Below are 20,000 nucleotides of genomic sequence, written 5' to 3'. Positions count from 1 at the left end.
CAATGAATCAAATATTTATTTTAATTTAAATATTTAAAAAGTAATTTGAGCTTAAGCTTGGCAACTAATGAATTTAGAACAATATGGGGGTATATTATGGAAACAACTAGATTATTTTGCAGAAAAGCACACTGATTTCTTCACTTTTTTGTTGACCTGAAATGTACCCCTAATTATAGAATGACCCAGATAGGCTATAGACATTGACAGATAATTAGGATAAATATACTGATACATTCATATAGGCATACATATACGTTCAAATAAGTTAGATAGTGACACGCACAGCAAGTTAGAGATAGGATATCATTGGCTAGTTGATACATAGATTATTTCATATTGATAGATTACATAATAATGGAAGCTCAACGCAAGAGATGCCGTGCATCTGTGGTGTGGGAGCATTTTCATTTGGAAACACAAAATAAAGTGAGATGTATGTATTGTGATAGGCAGCTAGCCTACTGTAATAATACATCATCCATGATGAGCCATTTGAGGAGCACACATCCTGCCCTTTTGGGGGGTGCAGACTGCAGAGGATGGTAACATTGTCCCTGTACCTAGGCCTGCTATTGACACTGCTGGGCCATCTAAGCAAGGTATGCATTGTATGAAATCTAATTCAGATCACAAAGTGTTGAGACACTGTTTAGAAAATCCATATTTTTAAATAAAAATCTATATATGTAAAAAAAGAAAAAAGAAAAAAAAAGTCAGACATTGTGGCTTGATGACTTTTATTAATGTTCATTTTTCATGACCAGAATAACATTTATTCACAAAGAGTTCGTTCAGATGTCAGACCGATGTTTAAACACATTACAATAACAGAACAACAAAAACACAAAGTTTAAATGCTTATTATAATTATATGAACTACTGCTTCACCCTGGATTCGACACCAAGGTGACAGCATTCCAGTCGAGAACACTAACCACGCCCCCAAATCACTTGATGGAGCGATAAACACAACATACATTATAATTAGTCAATTCGCCTAACTGCTTCTCTGTCGAAGCTGTTTCAGAGCAATACTTGAAAATGAGCACTAGGTGTCACCACATTTACTTCGACTGTTTCAGTGTTTCACGAAGCCTCGCTCTGCCCACCACTAGTTTAAGGATTTAATGTTAAAATGACTTGCCACATGTCAGTGTATTAAGTTAGGTACACAAGGTGACGCTGTTTACCTGAAGTCTCTTTCTCATTGCTTGAATGTGGTATATTTGTGTGGTAGAGCTTGATGGATTACAATTATAGGTTCGGAATTATATAGAGAACCAAGATGGTTGTTGTTGTTTTTTTTGCATGTCAACATGCATTTTTAACATGAATGTGATGACACTGTCAACACATCGTGCAATATATCTCGAAGTCATAAAAAGTGAAAGTGTATAATACATTCTATAATAGAATGTATAATATAATACAAATGTAAAATTCCCCTGTTTCAGTTGGGTTCACTAATTAAATATTACACATTCCAGCAGTGCGCGAGAAGTTCCTTCCGTCCAATCACAGCGTGCGCTTTTGCGCCTTGTATCGCCTCGCCTTCAATCCGAAACTCGCTGATTGGCTGCGTCATTGCGAATTGTTTTGTTGATAAATAACTTTGATAGATTGATTATTTTTCAAGAGGATCCTCGAACTCTGCACGTCCTGCAAACAGTATCGGTAAAATTGCGCTTAAACAGCAGAATGTAAACAGGAAAACAGGTTTGGCGACTACAGCTGAAGAGTTCAAATGTGCTCGGATACCAAAAGTTGTTAAATCTGTCAGCCTACATGTTGGAAAGGCCTCTCGATGCATTGTGACATGGTATTTTAGCGTATCAAATGTGCGCACTTTACGACAGTCTGCATTGTTCGTAGTGTGTGTATATGGTCATGCACGCTGTTGACTTTGCCCAGGGTTGGAACAGTTTTGTAAGGTGCTGTCACCCGAATTTGAAAAGTAAGGAAGGAGGACGTCAATGCCATATTGCAACAGTGTAAGTACGCTACAGTTTTAATCTGTTTTCATACACGACCTGTCGTTCAATAAACCAAGAAACGCAAAGTGCACACATACTGATACTTTGTCGTCTTACAGGGAAGTAAGTAGTGCCGTTTGCTTTGATGTGCAGCATTGATTCTACGTGTGTTTTTTTATATAACAAATGTTTTCATAGTAGTTGCTAGTTTGGGAGGGGTCACCAATGGGCTGAAAAGTAGTTCTGCTTGTTCTCTCTCTCCTGTATTCTTTCCCCATCTCACTCTCCCTTTCCCTCTTCACTTCCTGTAATTCTTGTTGTCTTGCATCGCACTTTTCATGCCCCTCCCGTTCTGTCTGCTCTTGCCTTCTGTATTTGTGTTTGTCAAGTTTCCTGGTTTTAGGCCACTATGTTCCTTCTCTACGCACAGGTCTTACCAAACAGACATACATTAATGATGCAAAAGGAATTATTTGCATTTAGTTGCCAGGTCAGGTTTGACATGCTATGGCCTGTTTTTTTTAATTGGTGATCTGAAATTTATTTTTTCTATTTATTATTCATATGCACTGTTGTGTTGCTATAAAAATTAGATTTGATTATTTAGGTGCCAGCAATGACATTCTGGGTTACAAATAAGAGCATCCATGATAAATAAGTGTATACATATGTACTCTTTTTGTTTTATTTTTAAGAAAAGTTTAATTTAATGTTTTTTTATTAAGTTTTGGGATGTTGGTTTCCTGATGAGACTTTGAGGACAGTTGTTTTACCCTAACATTTTGAATTTTATGCCCCCCATAAATATTAAAGTTAATTTTAATTCAGAAACTAAAATCATCATTATGGAGCCCCTAAGGGAAAGTAATGATGAAAAAAGTGAGATTTAAACATTATATTTCAATGCTTATGCATTTACAGTTGTGTGCCCCTAGAAACTGTTCACCCGCTATGTTTTTTCATTTTCTTTTTGTCTTTTTGTTTATTTTGCATATAATGCAGACCTCATTATACTCCTATTGTGATTAAGTTTAAAACCTTACTCTGTCTTTCTCTCCTTTTTAGAACATTTCCTGTGACTGAGGAATGACTGAGGTTTTAAATATTTACACCACCTTTATACTGCAGTTTAGAAGCAAGAAGGGAGGTGGGGCTCCTAGACCCCACAAAATCTTTCATGTGCTCTGCTCTGTAAAACTTTTTTTTTCTCATCCGGCCTTGTGATAGGCTTACTTAAAACTGAAGTGTTGAATGCCCCAGGTTTTTACTTGTCTTATAGTTTCACACAATTGCCATGAGTCTTTCTCCACACCAGAGAGGAACCATAAACAGTATTAGCAAGCAGAATGTTGAAGCCATTGGTGAAACAATGCAGCATTCAGGAGATCTCTTCTACAACGTAGGCGCTCCCTCCTTGGAGCAAACTCACAGCAGCCCAGAGGTTTTGGTGGATTCTAGCCCTGAAGTCCAGAGCGTTTACAAATCTGATCAGGTCCGGGGCCATTTTCAGCAATCAGGACCAGTAAAGTGGACGCCTCAAAACCCAATGCAGACCACGACTTGGTTTCAGGGTGTCCCGAACCTGAATAAGTGGTCACAGAACTTTGGACCTTCTCTAGGTGGTATGGATGACCCAAGAGCCTTTCACAAAAGTCATGAAATGGAGGCTGTTAAGTTGGAGAAGCATTCACCAAGTCCCTCACAGTCCTACACAGACACTGCTCACATTCCCGGGGGGGAATGGGACCATCACACGATGGCAGCCGTGCATCATGCTCAATATCAGGTGCTCCCACAAGGTCACAGACCTGCAGACCTCCAGTATCAGCCTCAGGGAATGCATCACGATATGTCCGACTCTACTCTGCAACCCTTCCAGTTGGCTTTCGGACCTACCAAGCAACCACAGGCGCCTGGTTTCCAACAAGTCTTCCAAGGCAACAATGCATCTTTAAATATGAATTATAACGAGAAGCAGAAATCGAAACAGCAGATCTTGCAGTTGCAACAGCAGCAGCTGCATCGCCAGCATCAGATGCAACAGCTGCAGCAAATGCATCAGTTGCAGCAGCAACAACAACAACAACAACAACAACAGCAGCAGCAGCATCAAATGCAACAGCAGCAGCGGCTGCATCAAATGCAACAGCAATACCAGCTGCAACAGATGCAGCAGCAGCAACTGCAACAGCATGCACAAGGTTTTCAACAGCCAGAGACTGTAGAAAAGCAGCGAGTCAAACAAGAAATTGAGTTACAGGATCTAGCCAGTACTCGGGTGAAAACGGATTCAAGTCAGACCCAGCTCACCATCCCTCAAACACAACATCCTATTCCTCAGGGAGCAAATTATCAGGAATCGGGTCCTGCAGAGGCCACTCCAGAACTCCGGGAGACCCAAACCAAACGTCAGGTACCCCCTCGCCGCTCTCGACGGCTTTCCAAAGATGGAGTCTCTCCTCAAGGCAACCAGACATCCAAGGACAAGCTTTCTGCTCAGAATGGAGGAGTTGGTGGAGTTCAAGGACCCGCAGTGGGGGTCATCCAAAGCACTCCGAGACGACGGAGGGCCTCAAAGGAGATCAACCTTGAGACTCTTGCTCAAAAGGCTTCAGAGATGGAATTTTTGCCAGCAAAGGTGAGCTTATTTCTTTGGAAATCCATTTGAAGTGTATTTTTACAACAGTGGAATAGCAGAAATCTGTTTTAATATTAATTGTAACATATTAGAACATACTGGGCTGGAAATAATATGCTGATATGGTGCTCAGGAAACATTTTCTGTTATTATCAATAATAAAAACAGTTGTGCTAATTTAATATTTTTGTGTAAACCGTGATACATTTTTTTTTTTTCAGGATTCTTTGATGCATAGTAATTTTAAAACAACAGCATTTATTTGAAATAAATGTCTTTACTGTCACTTTTAAAAATGTGTCATTGCTGAATAGAAGTATTTATTTCAAACCGGTTATCTTACTGACCACAAACTTAGGTTAGCATGCATTAAATATATGCTGGTATGTTTTGCTGCTTTGATGGTCTCCTAAGTTGTTTTTGTTGTTTAAACCAGCTAGTGAATTAGCTCATTCAAAACCTAAAAATTTCCATTGCTGACTAGTAAGAAATTGAAACTGGGTAAAACGTGTCACCAGCTTTATAACTAATCAAACTATAAAAGTAAATATTACAGTACAAACTCAGATCAGAGCAGTGTTTTCTATCAAGCTTCCCCAATCATGTACAGTGGAGTTTATGGAGTTATTGAGCATTGTAAAGCAGTCTGGTGAGTGGCTGCGTGGCTGCATGTCTGCACACCTTCACATTCCACACTCTCTCAAAATCCATTCAGTTGGATTTGGGAGGGGCCGATTCACCAAGCCCTATTTGCTAACATCTATCTGATCCAAGCCTCAAAACAAGACGTTTATGGTATGAATTTATTCTTTAAAATGTCATAGACTTCAGATATGTCAGTGTACAGTAACAGGGCAGAGACAGCTCGATTTGTTTGAGATGGTTGTTTAAAAAAAAAAAATAACTTAACCTGTTTTTTAGGGCAGAGTAACTCATCTAGCTCTATGACCCACTTAAACGCTGCCGGTTGCTTACACACACTTTTATTTGTGCTTCTCTATCCTTTGTTTTTCTCTTCTCCATTTATATTTTATTCTGTCTTTTTCTATCTTCACTTAATAGTTTGAGGACGTTACCCCTGGTAGACCAGCTGGTATGGCACCCCTAGTCATCCCAGTCTCGGTGCCAGTTCAGAAAGGTCAAATGGAAGCACCGGGCAGCTGGACACAGCTGGATAATGTTCGACATCCCTCCGAGATTTCACATCAACAAAACCACCCTGATCGTAAACCCTCAGTTATTGTAGCACGGCGGCACTCAGTAAAGAACTCCGCATCTGAGAGCTTCATTCAGGTTAATCCACTTATTATCAGAATACTTTTGTGCGTTGGGTTTGTTAGTGGTTGGCACCTATAGGACTAAACCGCTTTATCAATATGTAGTTGTAGTGTGTGACGATGTTCCTCTGTCTGTATATGCCACTGACATGCGTTGTTTTTCCCCCCTTTTCCATAAAAATAATGCTGTAATTTATGCTAGAGCTGTTTGTAGTAATTTAATTCAGCATCTTTATGCAATCACAAGCTGCTTTTGATTAAACAGCAAGAGATTTCGGTAACATTTTACAATAAGGTTGTCAAAACCCCCAAAACTAGGGGTTGCTTATTTTGGGCTTATTTTTCTGACCGTGACGCTTATTTCTAAAACATCTCAAATGATTTTCATGTTGATGTTATGCTTTTTTCCACACTGGAAGTGTACTTTAAACTGTTTGGGACTTTTAAAAATAGTTGTTAAAATATCTGTTCTGCCATTTATGTTTAAATCAGGGTAAAGGGCAAGAGGACAAATCCAAGCGCCGCCCACGTCCCGAGCCTCTGGTCATACCTCAACCGTGCACATTCATCACCCCTTCTGTTTACTCCAGCATCACTCCTTACCAGAGCAATCTGCGCTCCCCATTACGCCTGCTAGACCATGCCAGTATCATCCCGCCATACACCCCTCCACCCATTCTTTCACCTGTGCGTGAAGGCTCTGGGCTGTACTTCTCTGCTGTCCTCTCTTCTATGGCAGCAGGCAGCCAGGTCCTGCCACCTCCATTCACACCCCGCAGCACCACTCGAAGTTTGCTACATTCAAGTGCGTTCCATATCTTTTTGTTTTAAAGGACTTTTTGTATTAGTAATGATTTACAGTAAGGTTTTAAACATTTGCTAATGTCATATGGTAAACTACCTATAAGAAATAGTTTCTTTCAGCATTTATTCATCTAGTTTCATGTTCATTTACAGTATAAACACAGTATTGTTCATTGATGGTTCATAATGTTTTTAACAGAACTTTTAGTAATTAGAAGGCATTCATGTATTTAAAATAATGACAAATGTCATTAATATAATGCATTATTAGTTCATATTAACTATTGTTAACTTAAATGGAAACTTATTGTAAAGTGTAACCTTTTTAACCTTCACTCTTTGTTTATTCATACATATTAATAGATAAAGAAATTAATATTAATTAGATATCCTGAACCATCAATAAACTGGACATTTACAGAGCATTTATTAATCATTAATGTAAATTTACAGTATAAATGCACTATTATTTATTATTTCATGTTCACAATGCATTAACTAATTTTAATTTAAATAAAACTTGTTGTAAAAAATCTATTAGTATACCCTAGTAAAAAAGTAATATATTTAAAATACAAAATACATTTCATACTAATAGTTCAAATCTATTAACAAATTTACTGACATATCACTCGAGACTTACTGATTTAGAAATTCTAATTACACTTTATTTGGAGTATCACTTGTGCACAATGCACATTTCTTAATATTAAGACTAAAAAGTGTTTTAGTATCATTAAAATTTGTTGTTCCAATTTAGCATTGCAGGGTATTTTTAAAAATCCATAAATATGTAAATGTATTTGTAGTATACTTGGCAAGAAATAAATATTTCAAATACATTTTAGTATTTATTTTTCACTAGGATATGTAAAAATAAAACTAGATAAATAAAAGCTGTAAGTGTATTGTTTATTAGTTAATGCATCTTACAACATATTGTATCATGAACTAATAATGTTAACAAATTGTTAACGTGTTGTGTATTATTATTATTATTATTATTATTATTAGTTTGTTAAATAATTACTTATACAGCCTTAATGTAAAACGTTATGTTTTTTCACTATTTGCTTATTTGTGTTTATTCTCAGTTAATAAATTGAAAAGGGTAAATGAATTGTAGTTCATCATTGGCATGATTAATTTCTATATCTCTCTTGCTGACTTTATTTTCTGCACTTTAGGCAGTTCTGAAATCACCCCTCCTGCACTCTCAGTGATTGGAGAAGCAACGCCTGTCAGCCTAGAACCGTGAGTATTTATTTAAAAATTAGCTATTCATCACAGTCACTGTCCACTTTTCTAATATATTCTCTCTCTTTTGCACATTTTAGGCGCATAAACATCGGCTCTCAGTATCAGGCAGAAATTCCAGAACTATTGGATGGAACACTGGCCCTAAAGGACCAGCATAAAGCCACTTTGGTCTGGCTCCCTAATTCACAGGCTGATTCTACACCCTCCCAGGATACAAGACGTAACTTATCTTAAGACTGCATTGATGTAGCTGAGGTTTACCAGCTGCATATAACACAGACATATGTCTCGCATACTTCCATTCCAATCCTTCCATTCCCATTATTTTCCAGTTGATGACCTGATGAACCTGGTCTGCTCCAGTGTCATGTATGGAGGAGGAACCAACCCAGAGCTAGCGATGCACTGCCTGCATGAGTCCAGAGGGGATGTCATGGTGAGCACAGTTAAATATACACTGAAAAATGTCTGACTTAAGACATCTAAAAATCACATTGACACCAGTTAGGAAAAATGTTAGTTCACAAATGTGCTTTTAATATTTTGTCAAATGTAATGAAATTCAAACACTTAGACTACAACTCATAAGTTTGGTACGAGTAGTGTTTTATGCTCTTAAAGGTGCATTTATTTAATAACAAATACAGTAAAACTCTAATATTGTGAAATATGATTACAATCTAAAAGAACTGTTTTCAGTTTTAATATATTTTAAAATGTTGTTTATTCCTGTGGTGGCAAAAGATGTCTTCAGTGTTGCATGATCCTTCAGAAATCATTGTGATATCCTGATTTGATGCACAGGAAAAATGTCTTATTATCAGTTCTGAAAACTGTTGTGCTGCTTAATATATTTGTGGAAAATGTGATACATTGATGAATAGAAAGTTCAAAAGCATTTATTTGAAATGATAGAAATCTTTTGTAACATTGTAAAAGTTTTAGTTTTCTTTTTAATTTAAAGTTAAAATTTTATGCATCCTTGCTGAAACAAGTATTCATTTCTTTAAAAAAAAAATCTTAATAACTCCAAACATTTGAACAGTAGTAGAAGCATCTAAAAGTATCCAAATACTTGTTGGGGCCGTTGTATATGATGCATATATATGTTTTCAGGATAAACTAAAAATTTATTTTGACTCTGTAGGAAGCTCTGGAAATGATGTTGATGAAGAATCCCATCTTCTCCAAGAACCACCATCTGGCGAACTACCACTACGCAGGTAGAAATTCATTTACATCTAATTGCAGGGCTCACTGTGTTCACTTAGAAATATTAAAAATGATTCAGCATGCTGTGACTGTAAATGGATAGTATTGCAATGCAGCAGAATGTTTGTAATGTTGTATGGTGGATAGAAAGAACTTGATGTCCCTTGAATATTGGCAGGATCAGACTGCTGGACTGTGGATGAAAAACGATACTACAACAAGGGAATTTCTGCTTACAGGAAAGATTTCTTCATGGTGCAAAAACTGGTATCTAGTCTTTTTTGTTTACAGGTCATATATTAATTCATATAAATCAAATTTCCCCTTTTTAAGGTTACATTGTGTTTCTATTTTGGCAGGTGAGGAGTAAAACAGTGGCACAGTGTGTGGAGTTCTACTACACCTATAAGAAACGAGCAAAGGTTGGCCGCAATGGCACATATACATATGGACCTTTAGAGCCAGAGGATAACATCCCTGTGGTAAAGGCTATTACTGCTTACTGCTTTTAGACATTGTTTTGACTAAAGAGCTAATAGCACATGTACAGTAAATGAATCATTTATTAATTTACATCTGAAAAGAGAATTTTTATGAATGATTACAAAATCTGTGCTAAAACAATCTGTACAATGTGATACATGAGTGCTGGTCATACTTGCCTTATGAGATTTTCATTGTTAGATCATCTGTCTGTTCTTTTATCTCTAACAAGATTAAAGTGAAACAAGAAGAAGATATGCAGAATGATAGCAGACAACAGGAAGGAACTCTGGACAATGTCAATAACGGTCTACAAAATTTGACCAAAACACTTCAGGACATTAAGAATGTGAGTATTTGGATTGAAAGCATTCTCTTGTTTGTATATAAATATAGCAAATACATCATGAAGCCATCATGTTTCTCTGGGCTGGAATATTAAATGTCCAGTTAAGAATTCAAATGAATTGCTAAATCTGATTGCATGGTTGTGTTTACTCATCCATCCAGGAGAGGGCAGATGTGGCTCATGAAGACCAGAAGAACAGCTCTGCGGAAGAGTCTTCTGGCCAGATGCCAGCACCTCAACCCTCCTTCAAAACTCCTTCCCCTGCACCTCCAAAGCCTCACTCTGACAGTACGGGGAAGAAAAACAGGACCTCAACTGGCAACAAAAGTCAGGGAGAGCCAGAGGGTATTTTCCCTTGCAAGAAGTGCAGCAGGTGAGTCAGTTTTTATATAACAGTATGTGTCTTTGAATTTCTACTCATTAAATTTGAAGCAACCCAGCTTGTCTTAGTTGCATTTACTTCAAAAGACAGTTGAGAACAGTTTTGTTCCAGAGGTTTCTTAGCAGTTGCACCTATGTGAGAGTATACACTATCCTGTATTCATCTTACTCTTATCTAAGATAAGAGTAAGAATTCTGCTCACTGTACTCTCTATCTCTGATCTCCAATATAATTTCTCTGAAATATTGAAAGTAATATTTCAAGTCCTCAGTGTTAATATTATCATCACAATTAGGCTATTCAAATATTTTAGTATTTTATTTTAATATTTCAGTAACATACACATGTGGTCAGAATTGTTGGTTAAAATAAATGTGCATCGTTAATCCTTTTGATCTTTTATTTTTAAAAATCACAAAATACACGTTGGACACAATTATTGGCACCCCTATAAATTCTTATGAGTAAAATATCTCTGTATATTCCCATTCATATTCACAATTTTGAGCACACCAGCGTAATTATTAACATGAAATTATCCAGCCATGGCTTCCTGTTTCACAGAAATTTAAATGGGAGGGAAAACAAAACAAGGGCCAAATTCCAAATTAATCATCCATCACAATGAGAAAAACCAAAGAATATATTTTTGATTTGCAGCAAAAGATAATTGAGCTTCTCAAATTAGTGAAGCGGCTTTAAGAAAAGAGCTAGAGCAGTGAAAATTCCCATTTCCACCATCAGGGCGATTAATTAGGAAGTTCCAATCAACAGAAAATGTTATGAATCTGCCTGGAAGAGGACGTGTGTCTATATCGTCCCAATGCACAGTGAGAAGGAGAGTTTGAGTGGCTAAAGACTCTCCAAGGACCACAGCTGGAGAATTGCAGAAAATAGTTGAGTCTCGGGGTCAGAAAGCCTTAAAAAAAAATTTGTCAAAGAAGCACCTACATCATCACATGTTGTTTGGGAGGGTTTCAAGAAAAGAAAATGCTTTCACCAAAAAATAAACTCCAGCAAATTCAGTTGTCAGACACGACTGGAACTTCACATGGGACTGGCTTCTATGGTCAGATGTAACAAAACATTTTGGTTTTTAGCAGCAAACACTCAAGATGGGTTTGGTGAACACAGGGATAAAAAGTACCCCATGTGTGCAATGAAATATACTGCTGTATTTTTGATGTTGTGGGCCTATATTTCTGCTGGAGGTCCTGGACATCTTGATTAGACACATGGCATCATCAATTCTATCAAACACCAACAGATAAAAAAATCAATAAGTGACTGACTCTGTTATAATGGGCCATGTTTGGATCTTCCAACCGGACAATAATCCAAAAACAAACCTTAAAAACAACACATAAATGGGTCACTGAACACAAAACCAAGCTTCTGCTGGCCATTCCAGTCCTCTGACCTGAACCCTGTAGAAAATGAGTGGTGAACTGAAGAGAAGAATCACCAACATGGAGCTGGGAATCTAAAGGGTCTGGAGTGATTCTGGATGAAGGAATGGTCTCTGATCTCTTGTCAGGTGTTCTCTAACCTCATCAGGCATCATAGGAGAAAACTCCTATACTATTTTGGCAAATGGAGGTTTACAAAAGTATTGAATAAAAGTGTACCGTTAATTGTGTCCAGTGTGTATTAGAGAAAAACATTTATTTCATAATGATATTTTCCCCCCTTTTTAAATTCTTATTCTCCAATGAAAGGTTTGATTTGTGTGAATTTTTTAAATAATAGATCAAAAGGATTAACAATACAGATTTATTTCCACAGCCTTCTTTGATCATATTTACCAAGGGTACCAACAATTCTGACCACATGTGTATATGATGGTAATGTCCCAATATTATAACATCTAGACGGTGTTTTTTTCTCCACATTACTTAACATATCAATATTTTCATATCAGCATATTGTTATTATTACAGTTATTAATATGAATTGTTTTATAATAATAAATTATATTACCATTCAGTATTTCAAAATAAAATTGTTTAATTAATAATAAGATCCTAATATTTGACCCTGGACCACAAAACCAGTCTTAAGTCGCTGGGGTATATTTGTAGCAATAGCCAAAAATACATTGTATGGGTCAAAATGATCAATTTTTCTTTTATGCCAAAAATCATTAGGATATTAAGTAAAGATTTTGTCCATGGAGATATTTTGTAAATTTCTTACATAAACGTAACTTAATTTTTGATTAGTAATATGCATTGCTAAGAACTTAATTTGGACAACTTTAAAGATGATTTTCTCAGTATTTAGATTTTTTTGCACCCTCAGATTCCATTTTTTTAAATAGTTGTATCTCAGCCAAATATTGTCCGATCCTAACAAACCATACATCAGTGGAAAGCTTATTTATATGATGTATAAATCTCAATTTTGAAAAATTGACACTTAAGACTGGTTTTGTGGTCCAGGGTCACATATAATAACATCTAAACAGTGATAATATATAATTGATTTAATAGTGTTAATTGAAATTATTAAAATTAATGTTAATATTATTACAATTCTATATTTTAATATTAAATACAATACTTTATCAAACTCATTGGTCTGAGGTGACACAAAAATTCAGCAAACAACATGACAGCTCTAAATGTTTTTAGAGATATTTAATTTTAGTGATATTTAAAATGATCTGTAAGGACAAGTGCTTTTTAAATTTGCTTATGCTTTGATTAATTCCTATATTCATACCATTCACTCTAGTTTTTTTGCTAGTCATTGACTTTGTTTTTTTTAGCATACAGTGGGTACGGAAAGTATTCAGACCCCCTTAAATTTTTCACTCTTTGTTATATTGCAGCCATTTGCTAAAATCATTTAAGTTCATTTTTTTCTCATTAATGTACAAACAGCACCCCATATTGACAGAAAAACACAGAATTGTTGACATTTTTGCAGATTTATTAAAAAAGAAAAACTGAAATATCACATGGTCCTAAGTATTCAGACCCTTTGCTCAGTATTTAGTAGAAGCACCCTTTTCATCTAATACAGCCATGAGTCTTTTTGGGAAAGATGCAACAAGTTTTTCACACCTGGATTTGGGGATCCTCTGCCATTCCTCCTTACAGATCCTCTCCAGTTCTGTCAGGTTGGATGGTAAACGTTGGTGGACAGCCATTTTTAGGTCTCTCCAGAGATGCTCAATTGGGTTTTAGTCAGGGCTCTGGCTGGGCCATTCAAGAACAGTCACGGAGTTGTTGTGAAGCCACTCCTTCGTTATTTTAGCTGTGTGCTTAGGGTCATTGTCTTGTTGGAAGGCAAGGCAAGTTTATTTATATAGCACATTTCATACACGGTGGTAATTCAAAGTGCTTTACATAAAAGGAAGTGAAATAGTCATTAAAAATAATAATAAGGAATTAAAAATAATAATCACAACAATAAAAACAAAGTGATTTTAAAGGGGTCATATAATGGTACATGCACTTTTACAAGTTGATTGTACTGAAATGTGTGTTAGCAGTGCCTGTACACAACCATCATAAAATGATAAAAAATCCATCCAGTGTTTTTTTTTTTTTAATCTCCTTATTTGTTTGACGCCACACGGTCGGACGCCCCTCCCACGATGGTTGATTGACAGCAGTGTTTCAACACAGACCCGCCCTTGCTCGTGAGCGAGCTGTCAATCATGGTCCGCGCGTCATTGTTGATATACGCTGGAGCTGTCTATGGGTGCTTTCACACCTGCCTCATTTAGTTCGGTTGAATCGTACCAGAGTTCGTTTTCCCTCTTGGTGCGGTTCGTTTGGGCAGGTGAGAATGCAGCGGGTGCGCACCAAAAGCGGACCAAACAAGCGTACCGAGACCCAGCTGAAGAGGTGGTCTCGGTCTGTTTCCAAACGAACTCTGGTACGGTTCGTTTAAGGTGTGAATATGAACCGGCCTCGATCCGATCCAATTGCAGAAAGCACGCTCAGAAAACACACAGCTCGCGCATGTAGTGCTGTTGTTTGCATTTCAATCGCTTAAATCACTTGTTTTCAAACCGCAATGCTTAAAAACGCGTGCCAATTATGAGTTTTCGTGACCATAGCGCCCACAGCAAGGTGACATGAGCGCACTAAATAGGCTAAAGCTTGCCGCAAAGCCCCAGCAAAAGTTACAATGAATGTGTCTGGGGAAATAGTAAGGAGATATTTGAATTATTTATTAATAAACTAGTGTTTTCTGAGTCAGTGTCACAAAGATGAAGTTAAAAATCCTGACTGCGTCTCCTCATTGGACACGCCTTTAGAAAGAAATGCATCTTTACGGATAATGAAAGAGTTTTTGTTTTGGATATGATTTATTTCGTTTTGTAGTAATTCAAAGCTTTCTATAGATATATTCATCATGTCTGTAAGTTACAGTTCATTTTTGACGGGAAGCGCATCCTATTAGTTTTCTTTATTTTAGAAGAGCACGTTTTCTTGATATTGTGAGTGCACAAATAAAAATATACCCTTTACAGTTCCGAACGATGTATTATTATTACCTTTATGAGCAACAATTACGGCGTATATGATGTTCTGAAGCGCGCTTCAGCTTCCACTCTCCGCACAAACGATCGGATATGCGCCTAGCGCACATTTATCTAGGTTAAATGTTTAAACTAACATTTTGATATGCTTTGAGCATTTCATATCTATAGATTTTATTTTTGGCAAATCGTAATTACAACATTGTATGACATTGTCTCATATATGATGTTCATAAGTTGCTTCATATTGCGTTTTTATCTCATGACAGCAAATCAGTAAAATAATAAAAATTGCACTACGAAAGATCTCCATGATTAGCCTGTTTTTGCACTTCCTGTTTTTCCCTGCTTGAGAATTTCTGTCCAACGAACGGATGACCTTAGCACACGTGTGGTTTTGTTTACAATTTCTGGTTCATTTGCAAAAAGGGCAGTGTGAAAGCGAACCGCACCAAAAAAAAAAATAATAATTTCTATTTGGTCCGGACCAAAGCAAGTGAACTATCGGACTTTCCTGGTGTGAATACACCCTATGAGCAGAATGGCGTCTAAGCGATTGTGGTGTTCTGTTCTCGGGTGCAATAATGAACACAGCAGTCATTTTGATGTTCCTAAGTCCGAACCGCTGAAGACACATGGCTGAGTTTTGCTTTTGAAGGGAATATTCCCCACGAGCAACGTCAATGTTTTCATGTTTGAGCGAATCATTTTTCACCAGACTGCTTTATAAATGAAGGTCAGTATAAAGCTGGTTTTGCTAAGAAGCTGCTCCTGAAAAAAGAATCGGTACCAACTATTCGTGTTCCTGCTGAACCTCCAGAAGAAGTGAGTGTAACGTTTAATTAACCTTTATATTAATCTTTATATTAATCTTTGCAAATCGCTAGCACGCTTTAGGATGTATGTGGCTAATGTTTACATTCAGGGTACATGCATGTTTTCTATTTACGACGTTCTCAATATAATTAATAATCCCACGTTTATAATGAACAAAACGTTATGGTTATTGTGTTATTACAAACTGTGTACGCAGGTATTAAAGTTAACATGATAACACTACACTAAGCTTACTTTTGTAGATGGTTTATAACGGTGTCTGTTAAGAAGTAATGTAAAAAATTTAAACAAATAAAAAACAGTTATAACTGCATGAAAATTAATGGTTTCCGCCCTGAGAGTTGTACCTAACACTGCATAGATAACGTTGCGCATCACTGACAAGCCTACATTTACCGAATTTATTTTTCATGACCATTAGCTGTAACATCAATCTGTCAATGAACTAACGTATCAGTAAACACATAGCGTTCGTATCTCACTACTCTACCTGACAGTACACACAAAAATAGATAAAAGTGACATTACGTTAACCAACCATTCAGAAACGTCCCGTTCTAGCCTTAATTGTCGAACTTCTTCGGGGCCGTCATCCTGTTCCGGGTCCGACTCCGGTTCGAATTGATACGGTTGCACAGTATCCTCAGAGACTCCCGCTGCCATTCTTCAAAATATACCCTCAACTGTTGTCAAGGCAACACTCCACATGTGTTGTGTCAAAAACGCCCCACAGAACAGAGGGGCGGGGCGAGCAAAGCTCATTAGCATTTAAAACACACACTAAAACGGTGTGCTAAAAACAGAGCTGTTTTTGAGCAGGTAAAATGAGTGTTTTCTTACAATACTAATGAGAATTTTTAATTAAAGTATATTACAAACTTTCAATTTAGACCCTAAAGAATCATATTAGCTTGTACAAAAATGGCATTATATGACCCCTTTAAAAATTGATTTAAAAATAATTTTAAACATTTAAGAATAGAAAATGATTATACATAGTGCAATCAGTTCGGCTGTAGCACAGTGCTCATTCAACAAATGCACAGCTAAACAGAGATGAGTTTTGAGTCTGGATTTAAATGTGGCTAATGTTTTAGCACATCTGATCTCTTCTGGAAGCTGGTTCCAACTGCGGGCGGCATAATGGCTAAAAGCAGACTCCCCTTGTTTTGTGTAAACCCTTGGTATTTCTAACTGACTCGATCCTAATGATCTGAGTGGTCTGTTAGGTTTATATTCAGTGAGCATATCTCCAATGTATTTAGGTCCTAGGCCATTTAGAGATTTATAAACGAGTAAAAGTACTTTAAAATCAATCCTAAATGTAACTGGAAACCAGTGTAAGGACATGAGTACTGGTGTGATATGCTCAAATTTTCTGGTTCTAGTCAGAATCCTGGCAGCAGCGTTCTGGATGAGCTGCAGCTGTCTAATGGTCTTCTTTGGAAGGCCAGTGAGGAGACCATTACAATAATCCACCCTGCTGGTGATAAAGGCATGAACAAGTTTCTCTAAGTCTTGACTGGAAACAAAACATCTAATTCTTGCAATGTTTTTGAGATGATAGTATGCTGATTTAGTTACTGCTTTGACATGACTACTAAAACTAAGGTCTGTCTCCAGAGTCACCCCAAGATTTTTGACTTGGTTTTTAGTTGATTGACCCCTAGAGTCAAGGTATGCATTCACCTTGAGAACTTCATCTTTGTTTCCAAATACAATGACTTCAGTTTTCTCCTTGTTTAACTGAAGAAAGTTCTGGCACATCCAACAGTTTATTTCATCAATGCATTGGCAGAGGGAGTCAATGGGGCTATAGTCATTTGGAGATAAGGCTAGGTAAATCTGGGTATCATCAGCATAGCTGTGATAGGCAATTTGGTTCTTCCTCATTATTTGACTTAGTGGGAGCATATACAGGCTAAACAAGAGTGGTGCAAGAATTGAGCCTTGTGGGACTCCGCATGTCATGGACGTCCACTTAGACTTATGCTCTCCTATACTCGCATAATAACGTCTCCCTTCTAAGTATGACCTGAACCATTTGAGTAGGTAGGTAAACCTGAGTTGGAAGGTAAACCTTCGGCCCAGTCTGAGGTCCTGAGCACTCTGGAGAAGGTTTTCGTCCAGGATATCCCTGTACTTGGCCGCATTCATCTTTCCCTCGATTGCAACCAGTCGTCCTGTCCCTGCAGCTGGAAAACACCCCCACAGCATGATGCTGCCACCACCATGCTTCACTGTTGGGACTGTATTGGACAGGTGATGAGCAGTGCCTGGTTTTCTCCATACATACCGCTTAGAATTAAGGCCAAAGAGTTATATCTTGGTCTCATCAGACCAGAGAATCTTATTCAGGTGTTTTTTAGCAAACTCCATGCGGGCTTTCATGTGTCTTGCACTGAGGAGAGGCTTCCGTCAGGCCACTCTGCCATAAAGCCCCGACTGGTGGAGGGTTGCAGTGATGGTTGACTTTCTACAACTTTCTCCCATCTCCCGACTGCATCTCTGGAGCTCAGCCACAGTGATCTTTGGGTTCTTCTTTACCTCTCTCACCAAGGCTCTTCTCCCCCGATAGCTCAGTTTGTCCGGACGGCCAGCTCTAGGAAGGATTCTGGTCGTCCCAAATGTCTTCCATTTAAGGATTATGGAGGCCATTGTGCTCTTAGGAACCTTAAGTGCAGCAGAAATTTTTTTGTAACCTTGGCCAGATCTGTGCCTTGCCACAATTCGGTCTCTGAGCTCTTCAGGCAGTTCCTTTGACCTCATGATTCTCATTTGCTCTGACATGCACTGTGAGCTGTAAGGTCTTATATAGACAGGTGTGTGGCTTTCCTAATCAAGTCCAATCAGTATAATCAAACACAGCTGGACTCAAATGAAGGTGTAGAACCATCTCAAGGATGATCAGAAGAAATGGACAGCACCTGAGTTAAATATATGAGTGTCACAGCAAAGGGTCTGAATACTTAGGACCATGTGATATTTCAGTTTTTCTTTTTTAATAAATCTGCAAAAATGTCAACAATTCTGTGTTTTTCTGTCAATATGGGGTGCTGTGTGTACATTGAGGAAAATAAATTAACTTAAATGATTTTAGCAAATGGCTGCAATATAACAAAGAGTGAAAAATTTAAGGGGGTCTGAATACTTTCCGTACCCACTGTATGTAAAGCAGTTTCTTCATTTATAGCAACTTGATTTATAATGAGGTCTGTATATGCAGGGTGTTCTATAAGGTGAAGAGTCGCAGCGCTCACATGAAGAGTCACGCCGAGCAGGAGAGGAAGGCAGCAGCACAATGCCAAAGAGAAGAGGAGGAGCGGGCCGCTAAGGCACGGCAGGAGATGTTAGAGGCAGCAAGGAGGAAGGAGGCACAAAGAGGAGGGCAAGAAGAAAGTAGTGGAGCTGAGGAAAGCTCAGTAGAGCTGGATGATGAGCAGGATGAGGACTGGCATTGAGAAAGTACATGACTCTTTTAGTACTCTTCTTTAGTACCAGTTGGTACCAAAAATGTGCAAAAACTTGTGCATCCCAGTTAAGGGCAGTTGGGATGTTTGAAAAGATAAAGGTGTCTGAATTGCCTTGTACCTTTTACCAAAATTTTATAAGAACTTTCCTTTGGTATATATTTTTAAAAAGTGCAGATGTATGTCAGTTTAGCTTCATGAAAACAATGATACAGTAAATATGATAACAAATGTAAAAAGGTTTGCTAAACCTGGTTTGATTTTGATCAAAATACCTGAACAAATTTTGTTTGCATTCAGTGAGGCTGTATTTTTTTTAAACCTGTTAATGTTATATACACACAGTAATATGTAATCAAGAACACAAACTAAAATTCCCCCTCATGTACCTATGGCTAATTTCAATTAAATATCTCTTGTGCATGAAATGTATATAATTCTTAGAAATATATATGTTGACCCCTGTGTATTATACTGTATACAATATTGATGCTGTTGTGTGTGTTTTTCAGTACTCTAAACTTAAAAGAATGTGTATTTATGTTTTTGAATGCACTTAAAGGGAAGTGGAATACGTGGGATTAAGGGATTTTTATAAAACTCACATGTAAATAAATTCTGAAGTTTAGCAAATCACAAATACATTTTCAACATATAGATCACATTTTTTTACACTTTGCTTGATCACCATGCTTAATATTTGCTATATTTCATAAATGTGTGCACAATAAAAACAAACTTCCAGTATAAACTTGTATTATATTACTTTATATAATAAAGATGAAAGGAAAAAGGTCAGTTATCACCATCACAT

At 37.3% G+C, this 20,000-nt stretch overlaps 1 protein-coding gene across 1 annotated transcript; it reads left to right on the top strand.

The window, feature by feature from the left end:
• The first annotated feature begins 1,547 nt into the window (after positions 1–1,547).
• On the top strand, positions 1,548–19,945 carry mideasa (mitotic deacetylase associated SANT domain protein a). The gene is made up of 13 exons (XM_058755230.1): positions 1,548–1,994; positions 3,042–4,614; positions 5,677–5,907; positions 6,384–6,696; positions 7,883–7,949; positions 8,033–8,175; positions 8,288–8,391; positions 9,103–9,178; positions 9,346–9,434; positions 9,527–9,649; positions 9,883–9,999; positions 10,161–10,372; positions 18,943–19,945. The coding sequence occupies exons 2-13, from the start codon at positions 3,271–3,273 to the stop codon at positions 19,175–19,177; spliced, it is 3,054 nt and encodes a 1,017-aa protein (XP_058611213.1). The 5' UTR covers positions 1,548–1,994; positions 3,042–3,270; the 3' UTR covers positions 19,178–19,945.
• Positions 19,946–20,000: the final 55 nt, after the last annotated feature.

The sequence above is a fragment of the Onychostoma macrolepis genome, chromosome 20, assembly GCF_012432095.1.
Source record: "Onychostoma macrolepis isolate SWU-2019 chromosome 20, ASM1243209v1, whole genome shotgun sequence".
Classification (NCBI taxonomy): Eukaryota; Metazoa; Chordata; class Actinopteri; order Cypriniformes; family Cyprinidae; genus Onychostoma; species Onychostoma macrolepis.
The sequence above is the reverse complement of the archived record's forward strand: the minus strand, read 5'-3'. Positions and strand labels throughout refer to the sequence as shown.